Source organism: Peromyscus maniculatus, chromosome 2, assembly GCF_049852395.1.
Source record: "Peromyscus maniculatus bairdii isolate BWxNUB_F1_BW_parent chromosome 2, HU_Pman_BW_mat_3.1, whole genome shotgun sequence".
In the NCBI taxonomy this organism is placed as follows: domain Eukaryota; kingdom Metazoa; phylum Chordata; class Mammalia; order Rodentia; family Cricetidae; genus Peromyscus; species Peromyscus maniculatus.
In genome coordinates, this window is record NC_134853.1 from 66,942,481 (window position 1) to 66,960,413 (window position 17,933).

The following is a 17,933-nucleotide window of genomic DNA, read 5'->3' on the forward strand; positions in this document are numbered from 1 at the left end:
CTTGAGGAAGAGTTTACTGTGGCACTGGGTCCCACTGGGGCAGGAAAGGTTGGGTGACTAGAGGGCCTGTGGGCGAAATTGTGAGAGGGGAGCCCAAGTTATAATGGAGGCCCTAGGCTGGTAGACATGCAACATTGGACAAGGAGTGCTGTCCATGGTAGACATGCAAAGTCGGACAAGGAGTGCTGTCGGTCTGGAGCGTAGCTAGGCCGAGAGAGGGCCTCCATGTGAGCAAGCGGCAGGGCCATGGGAGTGGACCTTCGGGGGCCATGGGAGTGGTCGGGAATTACGGCTCTCCTTCTGTTCTGCCTGAACTCGGCTTCAGATGTGCCCTGATGTGAACAAGTCAGGCTGCAAGCTCATGCTGCCATGAGACAAGCCACCCAGGCACTACGCCTTCCCTGCTGTGATGGACTGACCATCTCCAAAGCTGTGAGCAGAATAAGCCGTTCCTTCTAAGTTCTGCTAGGTGGGTCGTCACCATGATGAGAAGGGGGAGCAGTAAACCCTAAGTGATCTCCGCTGCACAGTGATCTGTGTCACTTCCTTAACCGTTTATGCTCAAGGAGATTAGGCAGAACCTCTTCGGAACACTCCCATGTTCTCAGCTCCCACCCACAGCCATCTCCTGTATAAATCACAAGTTGTGGAACTAGAGTTTCAGAAGTTACAACACCTGGCTCTTGGCAGTGGAACTCGAAGTTGGGTAGAGGCGGTGGGAGCTCTCCTGGGGGCGGGGCGTCGGGGGACACTGGGCTTTTACCTCTTGATGCCACATCTCTAGCCCTCTGCCTGACTTTCCGGTGACGCTTCAAGAGAAAAACATTACAGTGTGAAGCTGGGACTCCATTCCCTTCTTCATGTCCAAACTCAGAGACCATATACATGTCCCTCTACGGTGTATGCTCCTTACATTGCCTTCCCTAGACCCTGCCCTTCTGTCCACCCGAACCCTCCCCTTCTCTGCTTATTTCTCATTCACTCAAGGCTCTCCATCCTCCTTCCCCACGCCTCTACTTCTGTAGAGAGGGCGACGCAGGGAGAAAATCTGAACAGACTCAAAGACATTTCCGCCAGCCCGAGGACTGGCTGCTCACTAAGTCCTCCAAATGGAGAAACTCCCGACTCGGGAGGTCTTCTGAGATCCAGTGTGGTCGTTTTTCTATTATCTAATTCTCAACTCAAGACAAATAGGGAGCCCCTTGGCTTTTCAATTGGAGTACATTGCAGGGAGGGCCTGGAATGTAAGGAGTTATTTATAGGTCTTCGTAATCACTTCCTTTCTTTTCTTAGTCCCTGGCACAAAATGGGGGCAATCTGGAGAAGCACTCAGAATTTAAAAGTTACTTATCTAGGCTTAAAGTAGTTCAAGTTTAATCAGTGTTTTCCTACCCGGCAGCAGCTCTTTTTAGGTTCCAAACTCAATCCCTGGTAACTCCGTCTTATTTGCCAGGCAATCAGAAAAATGATAAAGATGGAGCTATAGGTACATAAAGGATAGCCGATGTCCCACAGAGAGCATGCAGAGCTCAGCATGACCTAAATCTCCTTAGCACGAGGGGACCAGTCATCTCTGCATCTAGGCATTCAGGGGCCTAAGCGTCCAGTGGCTCTCAGCACTGGGCACTGCCATGGCTGCCTCACAGAGGAGAGAGTTAGGACACCAGAACGCATCACAAAGCCCTCTGTTCCACGGAGGGTGTTCCAGTGGAATTTCATTCTGTGTGTGTGTGTGTGTGTGTGTGTGTGTGTGTGTGTGTGTGTGGTCATCTGTAAAGATTATGGAGTCTGAGTCTATAGGCGGCATGCTCACTATACCTATATATAGATGGGATAGATAGATAGAGATCTATCTCCTTTCCTCTACTTCCTCGGTCTCCCATACCAGTCTCTTTGTTCAGCTTCCTCATCCACAACTGTACAGTCGCTTATCCTCAGAATCTTGAATTCTTTGGCACACTGGGAACCTTGTGAGAAAGAGTGGCTGGGAGAGAGAACACTAACTCCATACCTGACCTGGAGACACGCAGGAGTTTAGAGGGTACAGTATGGGTATGGCTTAGAAGTGGAGAGCTTTGATGTTTCAAAGAAGGGGTCACCAGAGATCAGAACTACAAGAGGGGCTGGTTATGGCTGATGCGATAAAGCCAAGGTGTCAGTATCTTTAAATGACACCATCCAGGAAAGAAAGACATCTACAGTGTGTGGCTGGAGAGCAACTGTAAACACCGTCCTCCTCCAAGGTACACGGATGTAGCACACTCGTGAAGCTCTACCCAAGACTTGAGCTTCCGTCCACGTGAAGGCCTCCTCCTGCGTGCTTAGGGTGATGAATGCTCCCAAGAGTGGGCTTAGTGGCTATTTCTGTCTGTGGCTACCAATGCCTTGTTGCCTATGGTTGGACGCATGGCTTTTGTCTGGAGATTTTTTCTCTCTCTCAAATCCGGATTTAGGGAAATGTCAGTCAAGGCAGCATTTTTCAGTTCATGACCCATCATCACTCCTCTGTCCTAACTGAATATTCCTGCTGCCTGCCTGGCCTTTGTGGCTACTGTAAGAGGTTTCTGATTCCCTAGCAGTTCCGAACACCCTTGAGAAGCTTATTCTGGTGACAGTGTCTGTGTCACCAAAGGACTCTATGAAGAGATTGTTTGTCCTGCCAGCACCCAGTCTTCCACCCTGCTGGTGGTGGACACACAGCGTGCTCACCCCTAAACTGCAACGTCAAGAGTATAGACACATTTAGGGTGTCTGTGTGTAGTCTTGATCTCAAGAAACAAGCAAACAAATCTAGTTGCAAAGATTAATTCAAATAAAGTAAGAGTTAACAACAGGATAAATAGAATTTTATGTTCATCTTAGACTTGCAACCATCCTATTTCTGAGAAGAGGAACCATAATAAGGGTCCTGGTTGTCAGAGTGGGCTCCTGGACTCCTGGGTACTTAGAATTTGCTTAAAACTGCTGCCTCTGCTCCAGGACTGTTCCTAATAGAATGAGAACTTTCTAACAACTATACGAACCAAGGAATGGGCCACAAGTTCATCTGGCAGTGGGAAACGCAGGTCTGCTCTTGAAGAGCTGCAGCTGAGTGAGTAGGTGGAAAGGCAAGAGTGGAAAGATTTGAGCAGGGTTGAGACCTACCGAGGGAAGATGGACATTTCTTTTATTTGAGTCACTAGCACTGATTTTTTTTCTTAAAGTAGGCACATACAGTACAAAATAGGAATACACATGGTATAAAATAGGAACACACACACACACATATACACACCACATATATATATATACACACCACATATATATATACACACCATATATATATATATATATATATATATATATATATATATATATATATATATATATATATATATTACAAAATAGGAAAGGCAGAAGGCACATTTCTTTCCCATCTTTATCTCCTTACACTTAATTTTCTTATTCATGTATCTTTCAAAATTATGTTAGCATAATGTTAGTATGGTGGTTTGAATGAGAATGGCCCCATAGCCTCATGTGTTTGAATGTTTGATCCTGAGTTATTGGAACTGTTTGGGAAGGATTAGGAGGTGTGGCCTTGTTGGAGTAGGTGTGTCACTGGGGGTGGGCTTTTAGGTTTTAAAAGTCTATGCCAGGCTCAGTCTCCCACCCTCCTCTCCCTACAACTCGCATGTTAGATGTGAGCTCTCAACTACTTCTCCAGCACCATGTCTGACTGTCTGCTGCCATACTTCCTGCCCTGGTAATCATAGACTAACCCTCTGAAAATGTAAGCAAGGCCCTGTGGTGGTAATCTAATTGTACTGAAATATTATTTTGATTGTATGTTAATAAATAAAGTTGTCCGGGGGTCAGAGCTATTAGAGCCATAGCAAGAGTGTGGCGGTGGTGGCACACGCCTTTAATCCCATAGATATCTGTGTGTTCAGGGATACAGCCAGCATTGGAGACATATGCCTTTAAGACCTAGGGGGCTGTACATTCAGACAGTGATGAGGCAGTCATGTGTTTGGGTTTACAACCAATGAGAAGGCAGAACAACATACTATAAAAAAAAGAACAGACAGGAAGTAGGTCTCTTTCGCGAAGCTGGGACAGCAGGAGGAAGGGTGAGATTTTAGCTCTGAGCTCTGATCTCTCGGCTTTCTTTTTTACATTGTTTCTGTGTTTCTTATTTAATAAGACGGTTGGTTACATCGACATCTGGTGCCCAACGTGACAAGAATCCATTAAAAACCGCTTGGCTTGGCGGCAGGTCCGCTTTCCCACAAGGGCGGCAGACCGGGCGGTTGGCGTCCTAGTCCGAGCGCCGGCTTCCTAGTCCGAGCGGCGGCCCCCTAGTCCTTGGCCTCAGGCCGGACTAACTGAGCTGCTTGCTTAAAGCCTGCTTGCTTAAAGCCGGTGCTACAAACAACTCAGACCTGCCCTGCCGAACAGGGCCCTGCCTGTAAAGCCAACGCACGTGGTCGGAGCTTAAGGAAGTCAGACCCAAGCCTTGACTCGGCACAAGAGGGAACACGTGGCTGCATTTAAACTTTAGCCAGCTACGCTTTCTTGTTCTCTCTCTCTCTCTCTCTCTCTCTCTCTCTCTCTCTCTCTCTCTCTCTTTCTCTTTGGATTTACACCTGGGACACTAGGTGGCTGTTTTGAAAATCCCCTTGGATTTCTACTGTTCTACGCAGATATGGTAAGTCATATCAGATATTTTAAAGGAAACTATCTAAAAGAGAATTTTTTTCCACATTAAAAAAAAAATGGGTTTTATGTGTACATTGGAAGAAAATTGGTTTTTGTTCGAAATTTTAGGCAGTCTGGCAATGGAACAACTATATAATATTAGTATTGGTGGAATTATGCACCTTATCACTATGCTAATCCACATTTTAATATTTAAAAATATAGTCAATTTAAGTGCCAGGATAACAGCTTTAGAAGAACTTGTTAAACCTGTAAAAATTCAGACAGAAGAAATTAACAGTGAAGTTGTTTCAAGTCGGGACCATAAGGTTGCAGAAAGAAAGGCTGTTTTCACACAGTCACCCTTAATTTATCCTGTAACCGTACAGCAGATGCCTGATCAAATGGCTACACAAAATAATTGGGCTCCAATTGAAATGTTGGATTTAAAAAGGTTTAAGGAGGCAATAGTATCTTATGGCATGCATTCCCCATATGTAAAGCAAATGTTAAACTCTTGGTCAACATATAATAGGATAGTACCACAGGACTGGCGGGACCTTGCACAAGGTGTTCTGGAACCCAGCCAGAGACTTCAATTTCTGACTTGGTTTAAGGAGGAGGCTAAAAACATAGAAAAACAATGGAGGGATAAAGGAATACAAGTTTGCCAGGATCAGCTTATGGGCGAAGGCCAATATGCTTCAGCACAAACACATGTTTATATGATGTCCAAACCCTAATTTTATGTCGAACGGCAGCCTTGAATGCATGGGACAGAGTTGAGGAACCAGGAAAAAAATCTGAGTCATTTACAAAGGTGATGCAAGGCCCAAAAGAGTCTTTTACAGATTTTTTTACAAAGACTGGCTTCAGCAGTAAAGAGAATGGTCTCGGATTCAGAAGCTAGTAAGGCAATAATTGAATCTTTGGCCTTTGAGAATGCGAATGCAGCATGCAAAAGAATAATCAGGCCATTAAGGGCAAGATCTGCACCTATGGAAGATTGGATTAGAGAAACAATTAATGTTGAAGCTGATGAGCATGATGATACATGGGTAGGAGAAGTAATTTCAAAAGGTTTGAGGAGTGTTAGATGTTTTGGATGTGGAAAGCAAGGACATTTGAAAAGGGACTGTAGACAGGTCATTCCCAGAAACAATGTTTCTTCAAGGAACAATGGCAACAGAATGCCCCTTCCTTCTGGAGTATGCAGAAGGTGTGGTAAGGGAAAACACTGGACCAACGAATGTAGATCAACAAAGGACAGACAGGGTAATCCTTTGCCTCAGTCTTCTGGAAACTGCAAGAGAGGCCTCAGGCAGGCCCCCAGTGCAAATCCAGTTCAAACCTTTCCTGCAGCCATAGAGGAAATGCCTGCTCTGGAGAGCGATTAAATAACCAAATGCCTATTGGAATAAATCATGCTGGTCAGGATGATGAAACAGAGAGAATAGAAAATTCAGGAGAAAACATAAAGAAAATTTTTTGGCAAACTTCTATTAATGAACAAAGACCAAAATTAACAATAAAAATAAATGGTGTTTTGTTGTCTGGTCTGGTAGACACAGGTGCGGACGTTACCATAATTGCACCAGAATTTTGGCATCCAACTTGCCCTCTTCAGGAGGTAAACGTTCAACTGTTAGGAATTGGGACATTATCTCAGGTGAAACAGAGTGCAAGATGGCTCGAATGTATAGGTCCAGAAGGACAGAGAGGAAAATTAAAACCATATGTGGCTAACATAACTATGAACCTGTGGGGTCGAGACTTGTTGCAACAATGGAATACTCAGATTAACATCCCTCCAATCTCAGAAACAAATCATAAACTAGCACATGTTACTGAGAGAAATATTAGAAGATATTGTTCTAATGAGTGGTCACCAGCCATCCATATTATACAAGAACAGGGCACAATAACTGATGATCTTCCAAAGACACCAACAGCTCTACCTTTAAAATGGTTAACAGACAAGCCTGTATGGGTCCAACAATGGCCTTTAACAACAGAGAAACTCCAGGCTTTAGAAGAGCTGGTAGAAGAACAGTTAAATGCTCAGCATATTGACGAATCAACCAGCCCTTGGAATTCTCCTGTATTTGTTATTAAAAAGAAATCTGGTAAATAGAGAATGGTAACAGACCTTAGAGCAATTAACAAAATAATTCAGCCAATGGACTCTCTACAATCTGGGATGCCTTTGCCTACTCTGTTACCAAAAGGATGGCCTCTCATAGTTATTGATTTAAAAGACTGTTTCTTTTCAATACCCTTACAAGAAAAAGACAAAGAAAGATTTGCTTTTACAGTGCCTACTTATAATAATTCTCAACCGGTTAAAAGATTTCAATGGAGGGTCCTCCCACAGGGAATGTTGAATAGCCCAACTCTGTGCCAATATTTTGTACAACAGCCATTGGAAGTGATACGTAAAAAATTTCCTAAATCAGCCGGGCGGTGGTGGCGCACGCCTTTAATCCCAGCACTCGGGAGGCAGAGCCAGGCGGATCTCTGTGAGTTCGAGGCCCAGCCTGGGCTACCAAGTGAGCTCCAGGAAAGGCGCAAAGCTACACAGAGAAACCCTGTCTCGAAAAACCAAAAAAAAAAAAAAAAAAAAAAAATTCCTAAATCTATAATTTATCATTATATGGACGATATTTTACTAGCTGACTCAAATGCAGATACTTTAGAAATAATGTTTGAAGAAGTAAAGAAAATTTTGCCTTGCTGGGGATTACAAATTGCTCCTGAAAAGATACAAAGAGGAGATTCTATTAATTATTTAGGATATAAAATAGAGCTACAAAAAATTAGACCCCAAAAGGTGCAAATTCGGAGAGATAGACTACAGACTCTTAATGACTTTCAAAGATTATTTGGAGATATTTCTCATCTACGAACTATTGTTGGGGTAAAAAATGATGAACTGACTAATTTGTTCAAAACCTTAGAAGGTGACAAGGACTTAAATAGTCCAAGAGAATTATCACCTGAAGCTGAGAAAGAATTAACCTTGGTAGAAAAGAAAGTGCATGAAGGACATGTGAATCGTATTGATCCAAAGCTGGATTGCATTTTGGTTATCTTACCTTCTAGGCGTTCCCCTACTGGAATATTAATGCAGAGGGAAGATATTATATTGGAATGGATATTTTTACCAAATAAACCAAATAAAAAATTAAAAACTTATGTGGAAAAAATCTCTGACTTGATTTACAAAGGAAAATTGAGACTTCGTCAATTAGCAGGCATAGACCCAGCAGAAATTGTCGTACCATTAACTAAGGAGGACATTGAAAAATTATGGACAGAAAGTGAACCTTGGCAAAGAGCTTGCAGTAATTTTTTGGGAGAAATTAACAGCAAATATCCCAAAAGCAATAGAATTGATCTTATAAAGAGAGCTGAATGGATCTTGCCTCAAATTGTACGGCAAAAACCCATATCTGGAGTTCGTACATTTTATACAGATGCCAACAAAGAAGGAAAGGCAGGTTACAAATCAGAAAATTTAAGTAAAGTGGTTCAAGTCCGTATAATTCAGTTCAAAAATCAGAATTGTATGCTATTCTGTTGGTATTAATGGATTTTTCAGAACCTCTCAACATAGTAACTGACTCTCAGTATGCTGAAAGAGTGGTGTTACATATTGAGACTGCAGAATTTATCTCTGATGCTTCAGAATTAACTTCACTATTTATTCAATTACAAGATACAATCAGGAAAAGGAATCATCCTTTATATATAACTCACATTCGATCCCATACTGGTCTGCCAGGCCCTCTAGCACAAGGCAATGATGAGATTGATAAATTATTGATAGGAAATGTGCTGGAAGCCTCAGAATTTCATAAAAAACATCACGTCAATAGTAAAGGTTTAAAAAAGGATTTTTCCATAACCTGGCAACAAGCCAAAGAAATAGTAAAGAAATGTCCTACTTGTTCCTTCTACAATCAAACGCCATTACCAGCAGGATGTAACCCAAAGGGTACTCAGAGAAATGAAATCTGGCAGATGGACGTGTTTCACTTTGCAGAATTTGGAAAACTGAAATATGTACACCACACCATTGATACTTTTTCAGGATTTCAATGGGCAACTGCTTTGAGTTCTGAAAAGGCTGATTCTGCAATCACTCATTTGCTAGAAGTTATGGCCATCATGGGTATACCTGCACAAATCAAAACTGACAATGCTCCATCATATGTCTCTGTTAAAATGAAACAGTTTTTTGCTTATTACAATATAAAGCATATTACAGGCATACCACATAATCCTACAGGTCAAGCAGTTATAGAAAGATCAAACAGAACTCTAAAGGATATGCTAAACAAACAGAAATGGGTAACAAAAACCCCCAGAAATAGACTGCATAATGCTCTTCTAACTTTGAATTTTCTGAATGCCAATGAGAAAGGAACAACAGCTGCAGAGAGACATTGGATAATAGAAAAAACTACAGAATTAAATCAGCCTATATACTTTAAGGATGTGCTGACCTCAGAATGGAAACCAGGGTATGTATTACATTGGGGACGAGGTTTTGCTTTTGTTTCTACAGGAGAAGATAAGCTGTGGGTACCATCAAAATTGATAAAGGTTCGATTTGAACAAGAGAGACCTCTTAATTAGAGGAGGTGATAGTTCATCAACCAGCATGAACATCCAATTTAAACTAACTTGTATCAATAACACATGCCTTTTCATTTAATCAGATAATAACTTGCCAAAAAGGAACATCCCCAAAATTAGTCTTGGGGAAAGGTTTTTGTTTTTATCTTTTAGGAGAATGAAGGTTAAGGAATCTGAAGAACACTGGACAAATGAGACAACTGAAGAAAAGGGACAAATCATCTATCCCAAGAAACAGAATGAAACGGTGTATGGGTATATATTATCTAAAAAAATTTTATGTCTTCCTAAATGTTTGTTTCTGCTTTTCTCTAAAGATTTAACACTATTGGTCTTCTAACAGTCCCAGTTCAATTAAAATTTAAAGCTGACTTTGGAGTTGGAGAATGGCTCTCTCCCTCTTTAAAATCAAGCATGTTGTTAAAAGGTAAATGCAAACTCCCTGTATCATGCCAGAATAAGAGCCATCTTCTGCTATGGTACAGGACAAAAGCAAAATTAATTAAGGGACTATTCTATTACTAATCTCAACTCTTTGATTCTATTCTGATTCTTTAAACTTTTCTTAAAGTATAAATTTTATATCAAAATTTACAAGATTAATATATATATATACATTTTAAACTTTGTTAAGATATGAATGGTCATATAGAGTACTAACTAATTCTAGAGAAAAGGCTAGCTGCAAATATATGTTTTTGTGTTCGAATCTCTTATCAGTTTTCTGCAGGAAATCACGGCCAGGCCTAACATCAACTGAAGTCTCCAGAAAGAAGATGGGGCCCCACAACAACAACAATTCCACGTGGACAATAATAATATCATTAAGCTGACAAACATCATCCACAGATCAGCTTTGAACTACAAGGTGCTCAGAGCAAATTTGAGATGACTAGCTGAGATGATCCAGTCTCAAAGACTACTTGAATAAGGACTTGAGATAAACCCTGAACTTTGGCATTATACACAGACTGGATAATGAAGGATATAGTTACCTCTCCTAGAATTTGACAATTAACCTAAAATTTTTCTTTCAGGATAAAGAAAACTTCGCCCATACCCAGCAGGAAGCAATTTTAAGAATACGACGCCCACATTCCCAAAGAGGTGGTATGGGGCGGTGGTTTTTTGGTCTTTTTAATGGGTTTTGGGTCTGGGATAATTTTCAGTATTTAGGGGGGTTGGTTACAAGTTATTGTCAAGGGTTAGGAAAAAGGCTAAGCAAAGGAGATTAGATTTAAGGTTCTTGTTTAAAAAAAAAAGAAAAAGAAAAAAAAGAAAGAAAAGAAAAAGACAATTACTAGTTTTAAATACTTTACATTGGATTGAATTGTTTTATATTGTATACGAATTTGAAACTGATATTGTTAGAAAATGCTATATGTATATTTCTAATTGCATTTATACCATTCATTTAACAATGTAATGCAAATTTCTGATCCTTGAATGTTATTATTACCAACTATTAGGATATAAAGAAATGAAAGTTAGTAGTTAGACATTACAATAGAACTTTTAGTCATATTAGATATGTTTTAAAAATTGAGCAGAGATGTTTTAGACAGGTCATCTTCAAACCCTTCAGAGATCTATAGAATATGGCATTTAAAATGTTTTAATAACTTAGAAAATTTTTCTTTTTTGAGACATGTCGGCTCCTGGCAGTACTAATCTACTTCAGAGAAAATATGGGCATTGAAGAAACTGCATATGGAGTCAACTTTCATTCTGGCAAAAGTTAGCCAATGGACAACAAAGTATCCTCGAATCAACAGGACAAAATGGACAGACAGATCACGAAACAAGGGACTACTGATTCTTGCCAAAACAAGTGTGGTTATGGCTCTATCAAAAGGCATCTTCTGAGGCCAGGACAATATGGCCCCATCCCTGAAGTGGCCTTCGCATCCGGAAAAGGTACGGTGCCCTTTTCTTCGAAGGCAGCTTAACAGGTAGAGGGCCGATGGATTCTGTTGTACAATGGAACAGCAGCTGAAAGCTCATGCCTCTCAAAAGTAGACTGGCATTTAATAGAGGGAGGTGGAGAAGAAGGGGATGCTGAGATGAAGCCATATATACACAGCCAAGAAGAATGGACAGCTGAATTAAAAAACTGTCAACAATTTCCAGAATTTAAAATCCTGAATCATGACAGGACACTAGTGGAATTCAGGTGTTTCTGGTACGTGGACTGCTCTCACCCAATGTGAGGTTGAACTGTTGACCTTGTGTACATCCTACTTCACAAATGAGTCTGTCAGATACACTAAGCCTATAGGCTGAAGATGATGCCCCAATACTACGGAGAAACCTCAGGTGACTGCCCAGGCAGCTGGCTGTTTCTGTCAACTCACAAATTTTTTGGAAGTTGCTTGCATGCACTTCCTGTTTTTTATTTTTGTTAGCTAATTATTCCCTTCTTGGGTCTCTGAGGGAGTTGAAGATTAGTTAGTTATGGTTGAAGATTAGTTAGTTATAGTTGAAAATTAATTAGGATAGAAAGTACATTAGATACATCTTGGAATTACCAAAATAGGATAGATAATGGAATTATTTTCTCTGATTTGTCAAATACCTGTTTAGGTATTTATTACTTGTATATATTGTATATAGTTATTGTACTTTTGTATATAGTTTTTCTTTTGTTAGTTATAACCTTTTGCTTTTTTTCTTTTTATTAAAATAGAAAAGGGGAAATGTGGTGGTAATCTAATTGTACTGAAATATTATTTTGATTGTATGTTAATAAATAAAGTTGTCCGGGGGTCAGAACTATTAGAGCCATAGCAAGAGTGTGGCGGTGGTGGCACACGCCTTTAATCCCATAGATATCTGTGTGTTCAGGGATATAGCCAGCATTGGAGACATATGCCTTTAAGACCTAGGGGGCTGTACATTCAGACAGTGACGAGGCAGTCATGTGTTTGGGTTTACAACCAATGAGAAGGCAGAACAACATACTATAAAAAAAAGAACAGACAGGAAGTAGGTCTCTTTCACGAAGCTGGGACAGCAGGAGGAAGGGTGAGATTTTAGCTCTGAGCTCTGACCTCTCAGCTTTCTCTTTTACATTGTTTCTGTGTTTCTTATTTAATAAGACAGTTGGTTACATCGACAAGGCCCTAGTTAAATGCTTCCTTCTACAAGTTGCCTTGATCATGGTGTTTCATCACAGCAATAGAACAGTGAGCAAGACACATAGGAAGCATAAATAATAAACCTGGTTATGTGGTGTTTAAGCCTTTGAAGTTGGTTTGTGGGAAGGATGTGGAAGAGTTTGGAGCCACAGGTTAGAGAAGCTTTTATAATGCTGTACATACAGCTTAATGGGCCATTCCAGAGGGGGAACAAAAGACCAGAATGCTGATAGGAACATGGACAGCAAAGACCATGCTTCAGAGAACAAAGACTTTTTTGGGAACCGGACCAGATGTCATTCATTCATATTCTGACAAAGCATAGGGCTATATTAAACCTATGTCCTGAAAGTTTAAGTGAGGCTGAATTTAAAAATAATGGACTAATTTGTTTAACAGAGGAAATTTGAAGACAGCACAGCACCCAGGTTATGTCATGACATTGCTTACTCTTAGCCAGAACCATGATGAGAGAAAGCAGAAAGATGAGACAAACGTTCAGTTTGGTCAGAAGAGGAGGTGAGCCCAGTTGTGGTAGTTTGAATGAGAATGGCCCCCATAGGCTCTTGTATTTGGTTCAGATCTATTGTTTGAGAAGGATTAGAAGGACTAAGATGTATGGCTTAGTTGAAGTAGGTGTGCCCTTGCTAGAGGAAGTTTGTTAGTGGGGGTGGGCTTTGAGGTTTCAGAAATTCACACCAGGTCCCCCCCCTCTGCCTGCTATCTCCAAATCAGGATGTAATGCCCTCAGCTATGGTTACAGCACCATACCTATTTGCTTCCTTTCTTAATGATCATAGTCTAACCCTCTAAAACTGTAAATTTTTTAAGTATAAAATCTTGGCCTTAGCTTAGGTTTGTTCCCAACTAGCTCTTATAACTTAAATTAACCCATTTATATTAATCTACATTCTGTCACATGGCTTGTTATCTTTCCTCAATATAGTGTATGTCTGACTTCTTCCTCTGTATCTCACTGGCGAATTCCCCATGCTTCAGATTCCAGAGTTTCTATCTCTCTCTCAGGAAGTCCTGCCTATCCTCTCCTGCCTAGCTACTGGCCATTCAGCTCTTTATTAAACAATTAGAAGGGCTTTATGTGGGGGAGGTTAAATAGAGACACATCTTCACAGTGTACAAAAGGATTATCCCATAACATTTCCCCCCTTTTGTTTATAAGAAAAGGCAATGTTTTCACTCTAACACAGTATAATATATATATATATATATATATATATATATATATATATATATATATATATCAAGAACAATTATTAAGTAAGATTTACAATGTCCAGTCCTTTTGTATATGGCAAATTTGGAGAAAGTATTCTATTATCTTGGTGCATCCAAAGTTTTACACATAAACCATTTTCTATTATAACCTGTATTGCCAGCCTAAATATCCCTTTAGACCTTAAAATATTTTCTTAGATAAACAACTTAAATTTTTATGTCTCTCAACCTTTATAAACTTTACATCTCTTTTGTGAGTTTCTTTTCTGAATTTAGTAACAACGAAAACTGTAAGACTATAACAATTTAGTCTTCACCCTCATCAGAGATCCCAGAAGTATAAAATATTACCTGGGTAAACAGGAAGTGCAAAGCAAACAACTTTCAAATGAAATGACAGAGACAGCTGGCTGCCATGACAATCACCCAAGGTTCTTCTGTTGGGGCATCCATCCATGACCTAAAGGCCTTGAATATCTGAAAGACTTTTCTACAAAGCAGGAATTTTAAAGGGCTGGACTACCTTGTCTTGGCAACATTCAGAAGTCGATTTCCTTTGTGTCCTGCTTCTCCAATTTGGACAGCATGCTGTCAGCAGTTGAGGTAAGGGCAGTTTCTTGCCCAATGGCTAGCTTTGCCACATTGAAAGCAAACTCCATATGGAGGTTCTTTTATGCCCATCATCCTTTTTTGAAGTAAATTGGTGCTGTCAGGAGCAGATGTGTCTCACTATCATGAAAAGTCTTAGGTTATTAAAATATCTTAAATGCCATATTCTGTAGATCTCTAAAGTGTTTGAAGACCACCTACCTATCTAAAAATATATGTTTGACCTTGAAAACATAACCTAACATGACTATAAGTTTGATTGTTATAGATAACTAACTACTAATTTGCATTTCTTAATTATCCTAAACATTTTATAATAATAGCTTTCAAGGACTAGAACTTCACAATACATTTTAAAATGAGCTGCATAGGTACAATACCTTAGACAAGAGTAGAAACATATATACAGTATGTTATAACAAAAATAACCTTAAATTTATATCAATATAAAAAATCTATACCAATGTAAAATATTTGAGACTAGTAGTTGCTTTTTAGTAGATCCAATAATCTACCCTTCTATCCTATCATTCCTATATCCCCCTTATTTTCACTAGATAGGAGAGAAAGAAGGATAGAGAAAAGAAAAAAAAAAGAAAGAAATCCCTTAATCCAACCTCCTCTGTTTAGTTTCATCTCTGACCATGACCAACAACAATTTGCAACTAACCACCCTAAACAATGACAAACATCCATAATCCACTGAATGACCAAAAACTATCCACCCCACCTTTCAGGAATATGGGCATCATGTTCTTAAAATTACTTCCTGCTGTCTGGAGGCAACATCATCTTTAGGGGCCCCTGAGAAAAATGGGATAATGGTCAAGTCCTGGGAGAGCTAGCTATATCATTTGTTGTTTGGTCTTTGTGGTGGGAAAGTTCAGAGCTATTTGAAGTCCTGGCTGGAGTAGTCTGTGAGGCTGGAGCATCTCAGCTAGCAGCTTTGAAGTTGTTGTGGATGTAGAATTTTGAGGAAATTGCAACAGAGGCATTCTGCCATGGCTTCCCTGCACATCCCCTGCGCACAAACTCTTCCTCCTAGAGCTGTTTCTGTCAGTCACAGAGGAAAGCAGTAACCAAGACACTGTGTAAGGAAGAGATGCCTCTCTTCCTACAGTGATTGTTAGATTATTTGAGGAGAGAGTAGAAGTTAGAGGCAGTGAGGTGCATTGTCCCTCAGGTGAGGGACATATTACAGAAGTTACTAACAACACAGATGGCACAGCTGGGTTCCGAGAAAAGAGCTTTTAGTCCCATCAAAGCAAAGTGTCCACCCTTAAAGATTTTTGTAGAGAAGTCCTAAACCAAACTAGTCTCCCAAACTAGAGAAATAAAGACCACTTAACTACATTTCTATCTCCCACCCACCTAGTTCTGAAGACTAAACTCAAGGATTCACTGTTTGGTTTGTTATCAGCTTGACACATGCTTGGGTAATCTGAGAAGAGGAAACTTTAAGAAAATACCTGTATTATATTGATCTATTAGCATGTCTGAGGGACACTTTCTTGATTAATGATAGACGTGGGATGGCCCAGGTCACTCTGAGTATGCTCCCTCTGGGTAGGTGGTCTTGGGTTGTGAAAGAAAGCAGGCTGAGGAACCATGGAGAGCAAGCTGGTAAGGAGTGTTCCTCCATGACCTCTGCTTCAGTTTATGCCCCCAGATTCTTGCCTCCAGGTTCCTGCCCTGGCTTCCCTCAGTGATGGACCGTGATTGGGATGTTGCATTTGGTCATGGTCTTTATCACAGCAGTACAAAGCTAACTAGGACAGGGCCTTAAGCATACCAGGCAAGTTCTCCACACTGAGCTACATTTGTAGCCTTTGGCTTTTCATCTGGCCTTGAACTTGCTATCTAGCTCAGGCTGGACTTGAACTTTTAACTCTGTCTCCTGAGTGATGAGATTATGGGCAAGTGTCACTATGCCCCGATTTAACTCAGTCTTTAATGCTTTATAAAATGTGTCCATCTGTTTCCATGATAAAATACCACGACCAAAAGCCACTGATGGAAGAAAGAGGTTATTTGGCTTTCATTTCCAGAGGGGGATCCATAATGGTAGGGAAAGCATGGCTTGGTTGCAGGAGGAGGAAGGTGGCTGATCACATTTCATATGTACACAGGAAGCAGAAGGGGAGAACAGGAAGTGGGGAAAGGCTGTACATTCTCGAAGCCCACTCCCAGTGACGTACTTCCTCCAGTAAGGCTTCACCTCCTAAAGACTCCATTACTTCCCCAAACGGGGTCATCAACTGGGTGCCAAGTCTTCAAATACTTAAGCCTCTGGGGGACATTCTTATTTAAACACCGTCTTATTAAGGTTTCTATTGCTGAGACGAAACACCATGACCAAAAAGCAAGTTGGGGAGGAAAGGGTTTATTTGGCTTACACTTTCAGATCATAGTCCACCATTGGAGGAAGTCAGAACAGGAACTCAAGCAGGGCTGGAACCTGGAGGCAGGAGCTGATGCAGAGGCCATGGAGGAGAGCTACTTACTGGCTTGCTTTCCATGGCTTTCTCAGTCTGCTTCTTTACTGAGCCAGGACCACCAGCCTAGGGATGGCACCACCTACCATGGACAGGGCCTTCCTCCACTGATCACTAATTGAGAAAATGCCTTACAGCTGGATCTCATGGAGGCATTTCCTCAGCTGAGGCTCCTTCCTCTCTGATGACTCTAGTTTGTGTCAAGTTGACACACAAAACCAACCAGTACAAACACTATACATCTTTGAATAAAGTATTATTATGTGGTCATCTTTCTGATTTAATGGGTAATTTCAACACGCCATATTTTCTGTTTCCAGAATTTCTGGTTGATCCTATCTCTAACAGAGGTTGCTTTTGGCAAGTTTATCAGTGACATTGGAGAAAAAAAATCAGTGAGCATAAAGGTAATTCAATAGAAGTTATCCAAGGTGAAATATAATTCAAAAACAAAACAAAACAAACAAAAAACCAAGACCAAGCATCCAATAGTTGTGACACATATCAAAAACACCATTATATGTGCAAGACATCCTAGAAACAGACAGACAGACAGACAGACAGACAGACACACACACACACACACACACACACACACACACACACACACACACGGGGGTGGGGGGAACAAAGTAAGTATTAGAAGAAATAGCCAATAAATTTTCAAAATTAATGAGAAATCAATTAAAAATCAAGAAGCTACACGATTTTTTGTGATACTGCTAAATAGCGTTACTATTTGATAACCCAAATTTTCAAATGATTTACATGATGGAAGTGAAAGGTGAGCTATGCTTAAAGTATGATATTTCTACATTGCACATGCTTTTCTGTGTTGGAGAGGAAAGTTTGAGTTATAGAAAATAAGTGGGAAATGAGGCACTGGTACAACAGAGTTTTTGAAAATCAGCTGTCAAATGAATGAAGGAAAAAAGAGGTTGAGAGCTGCTGCTCTGCGGAACAGATTCAGGAGCTGAAAGAATTGCTCAGCTGTGAAGAGCACTTGCTGCTCTTCTGGAAGATGCAGGTTCAATTCCCAGCACCCACAAGGTGGCTTACAGACATCTGTAGCTCCAGTTCTTGGTAGCCAATACATATTAAAAAAAAGAGAGAGAGCAGATTTAGGGGCTGGATG

General features: G+C 40.5%; 1 protein-coding gene and 1 long non-coding RNA gene across 3 annotated transcripts in view; one reads left to right on the top strand and one right to left on the bottom strand.

Annotated features, from left to right (window-relative positions):
- Positions 1 to 17,933, top strand: part of LOC143271647 (uncharacterized) — a 68,906-nt gene that overhangs the window by 33,365 nt on the left and 17,608 nt on the right. The window lies entirely within an intron of this gene.
- Spata31f1 (SPATA31 subfamily F member 1) overlaps positions 1 to 17,933 on the bottom strand; it is a 31,584-nt gene that overhangs the window by 4,891 nt on the left and 8,760 nt on the right. Inside the window, exons 1-2 of one of the 2 annotated variants that reach the window (XM_042271019.2) lie at positions 1,393 to 1,694; positions 677 to 809 (exon numbers count right to left, since the gene is read on the bottom strand). In XM_042271019.2, coding sequence (XP_042126953.2) covers positions 677 to 809; positions 1,393 to 1,536 — 277 coding nt within the window. In that variant the 5' untranslated portion in view covers positions 1,537 to 1,694. Of the gene's footprint in view, positions 1 to 676; positions 810 to 1,392; positions 1,695 to 17,933 lie in introns of those variants that run through there. The other variant, XM_076564059.1, reaches the window with a different exon arrangement.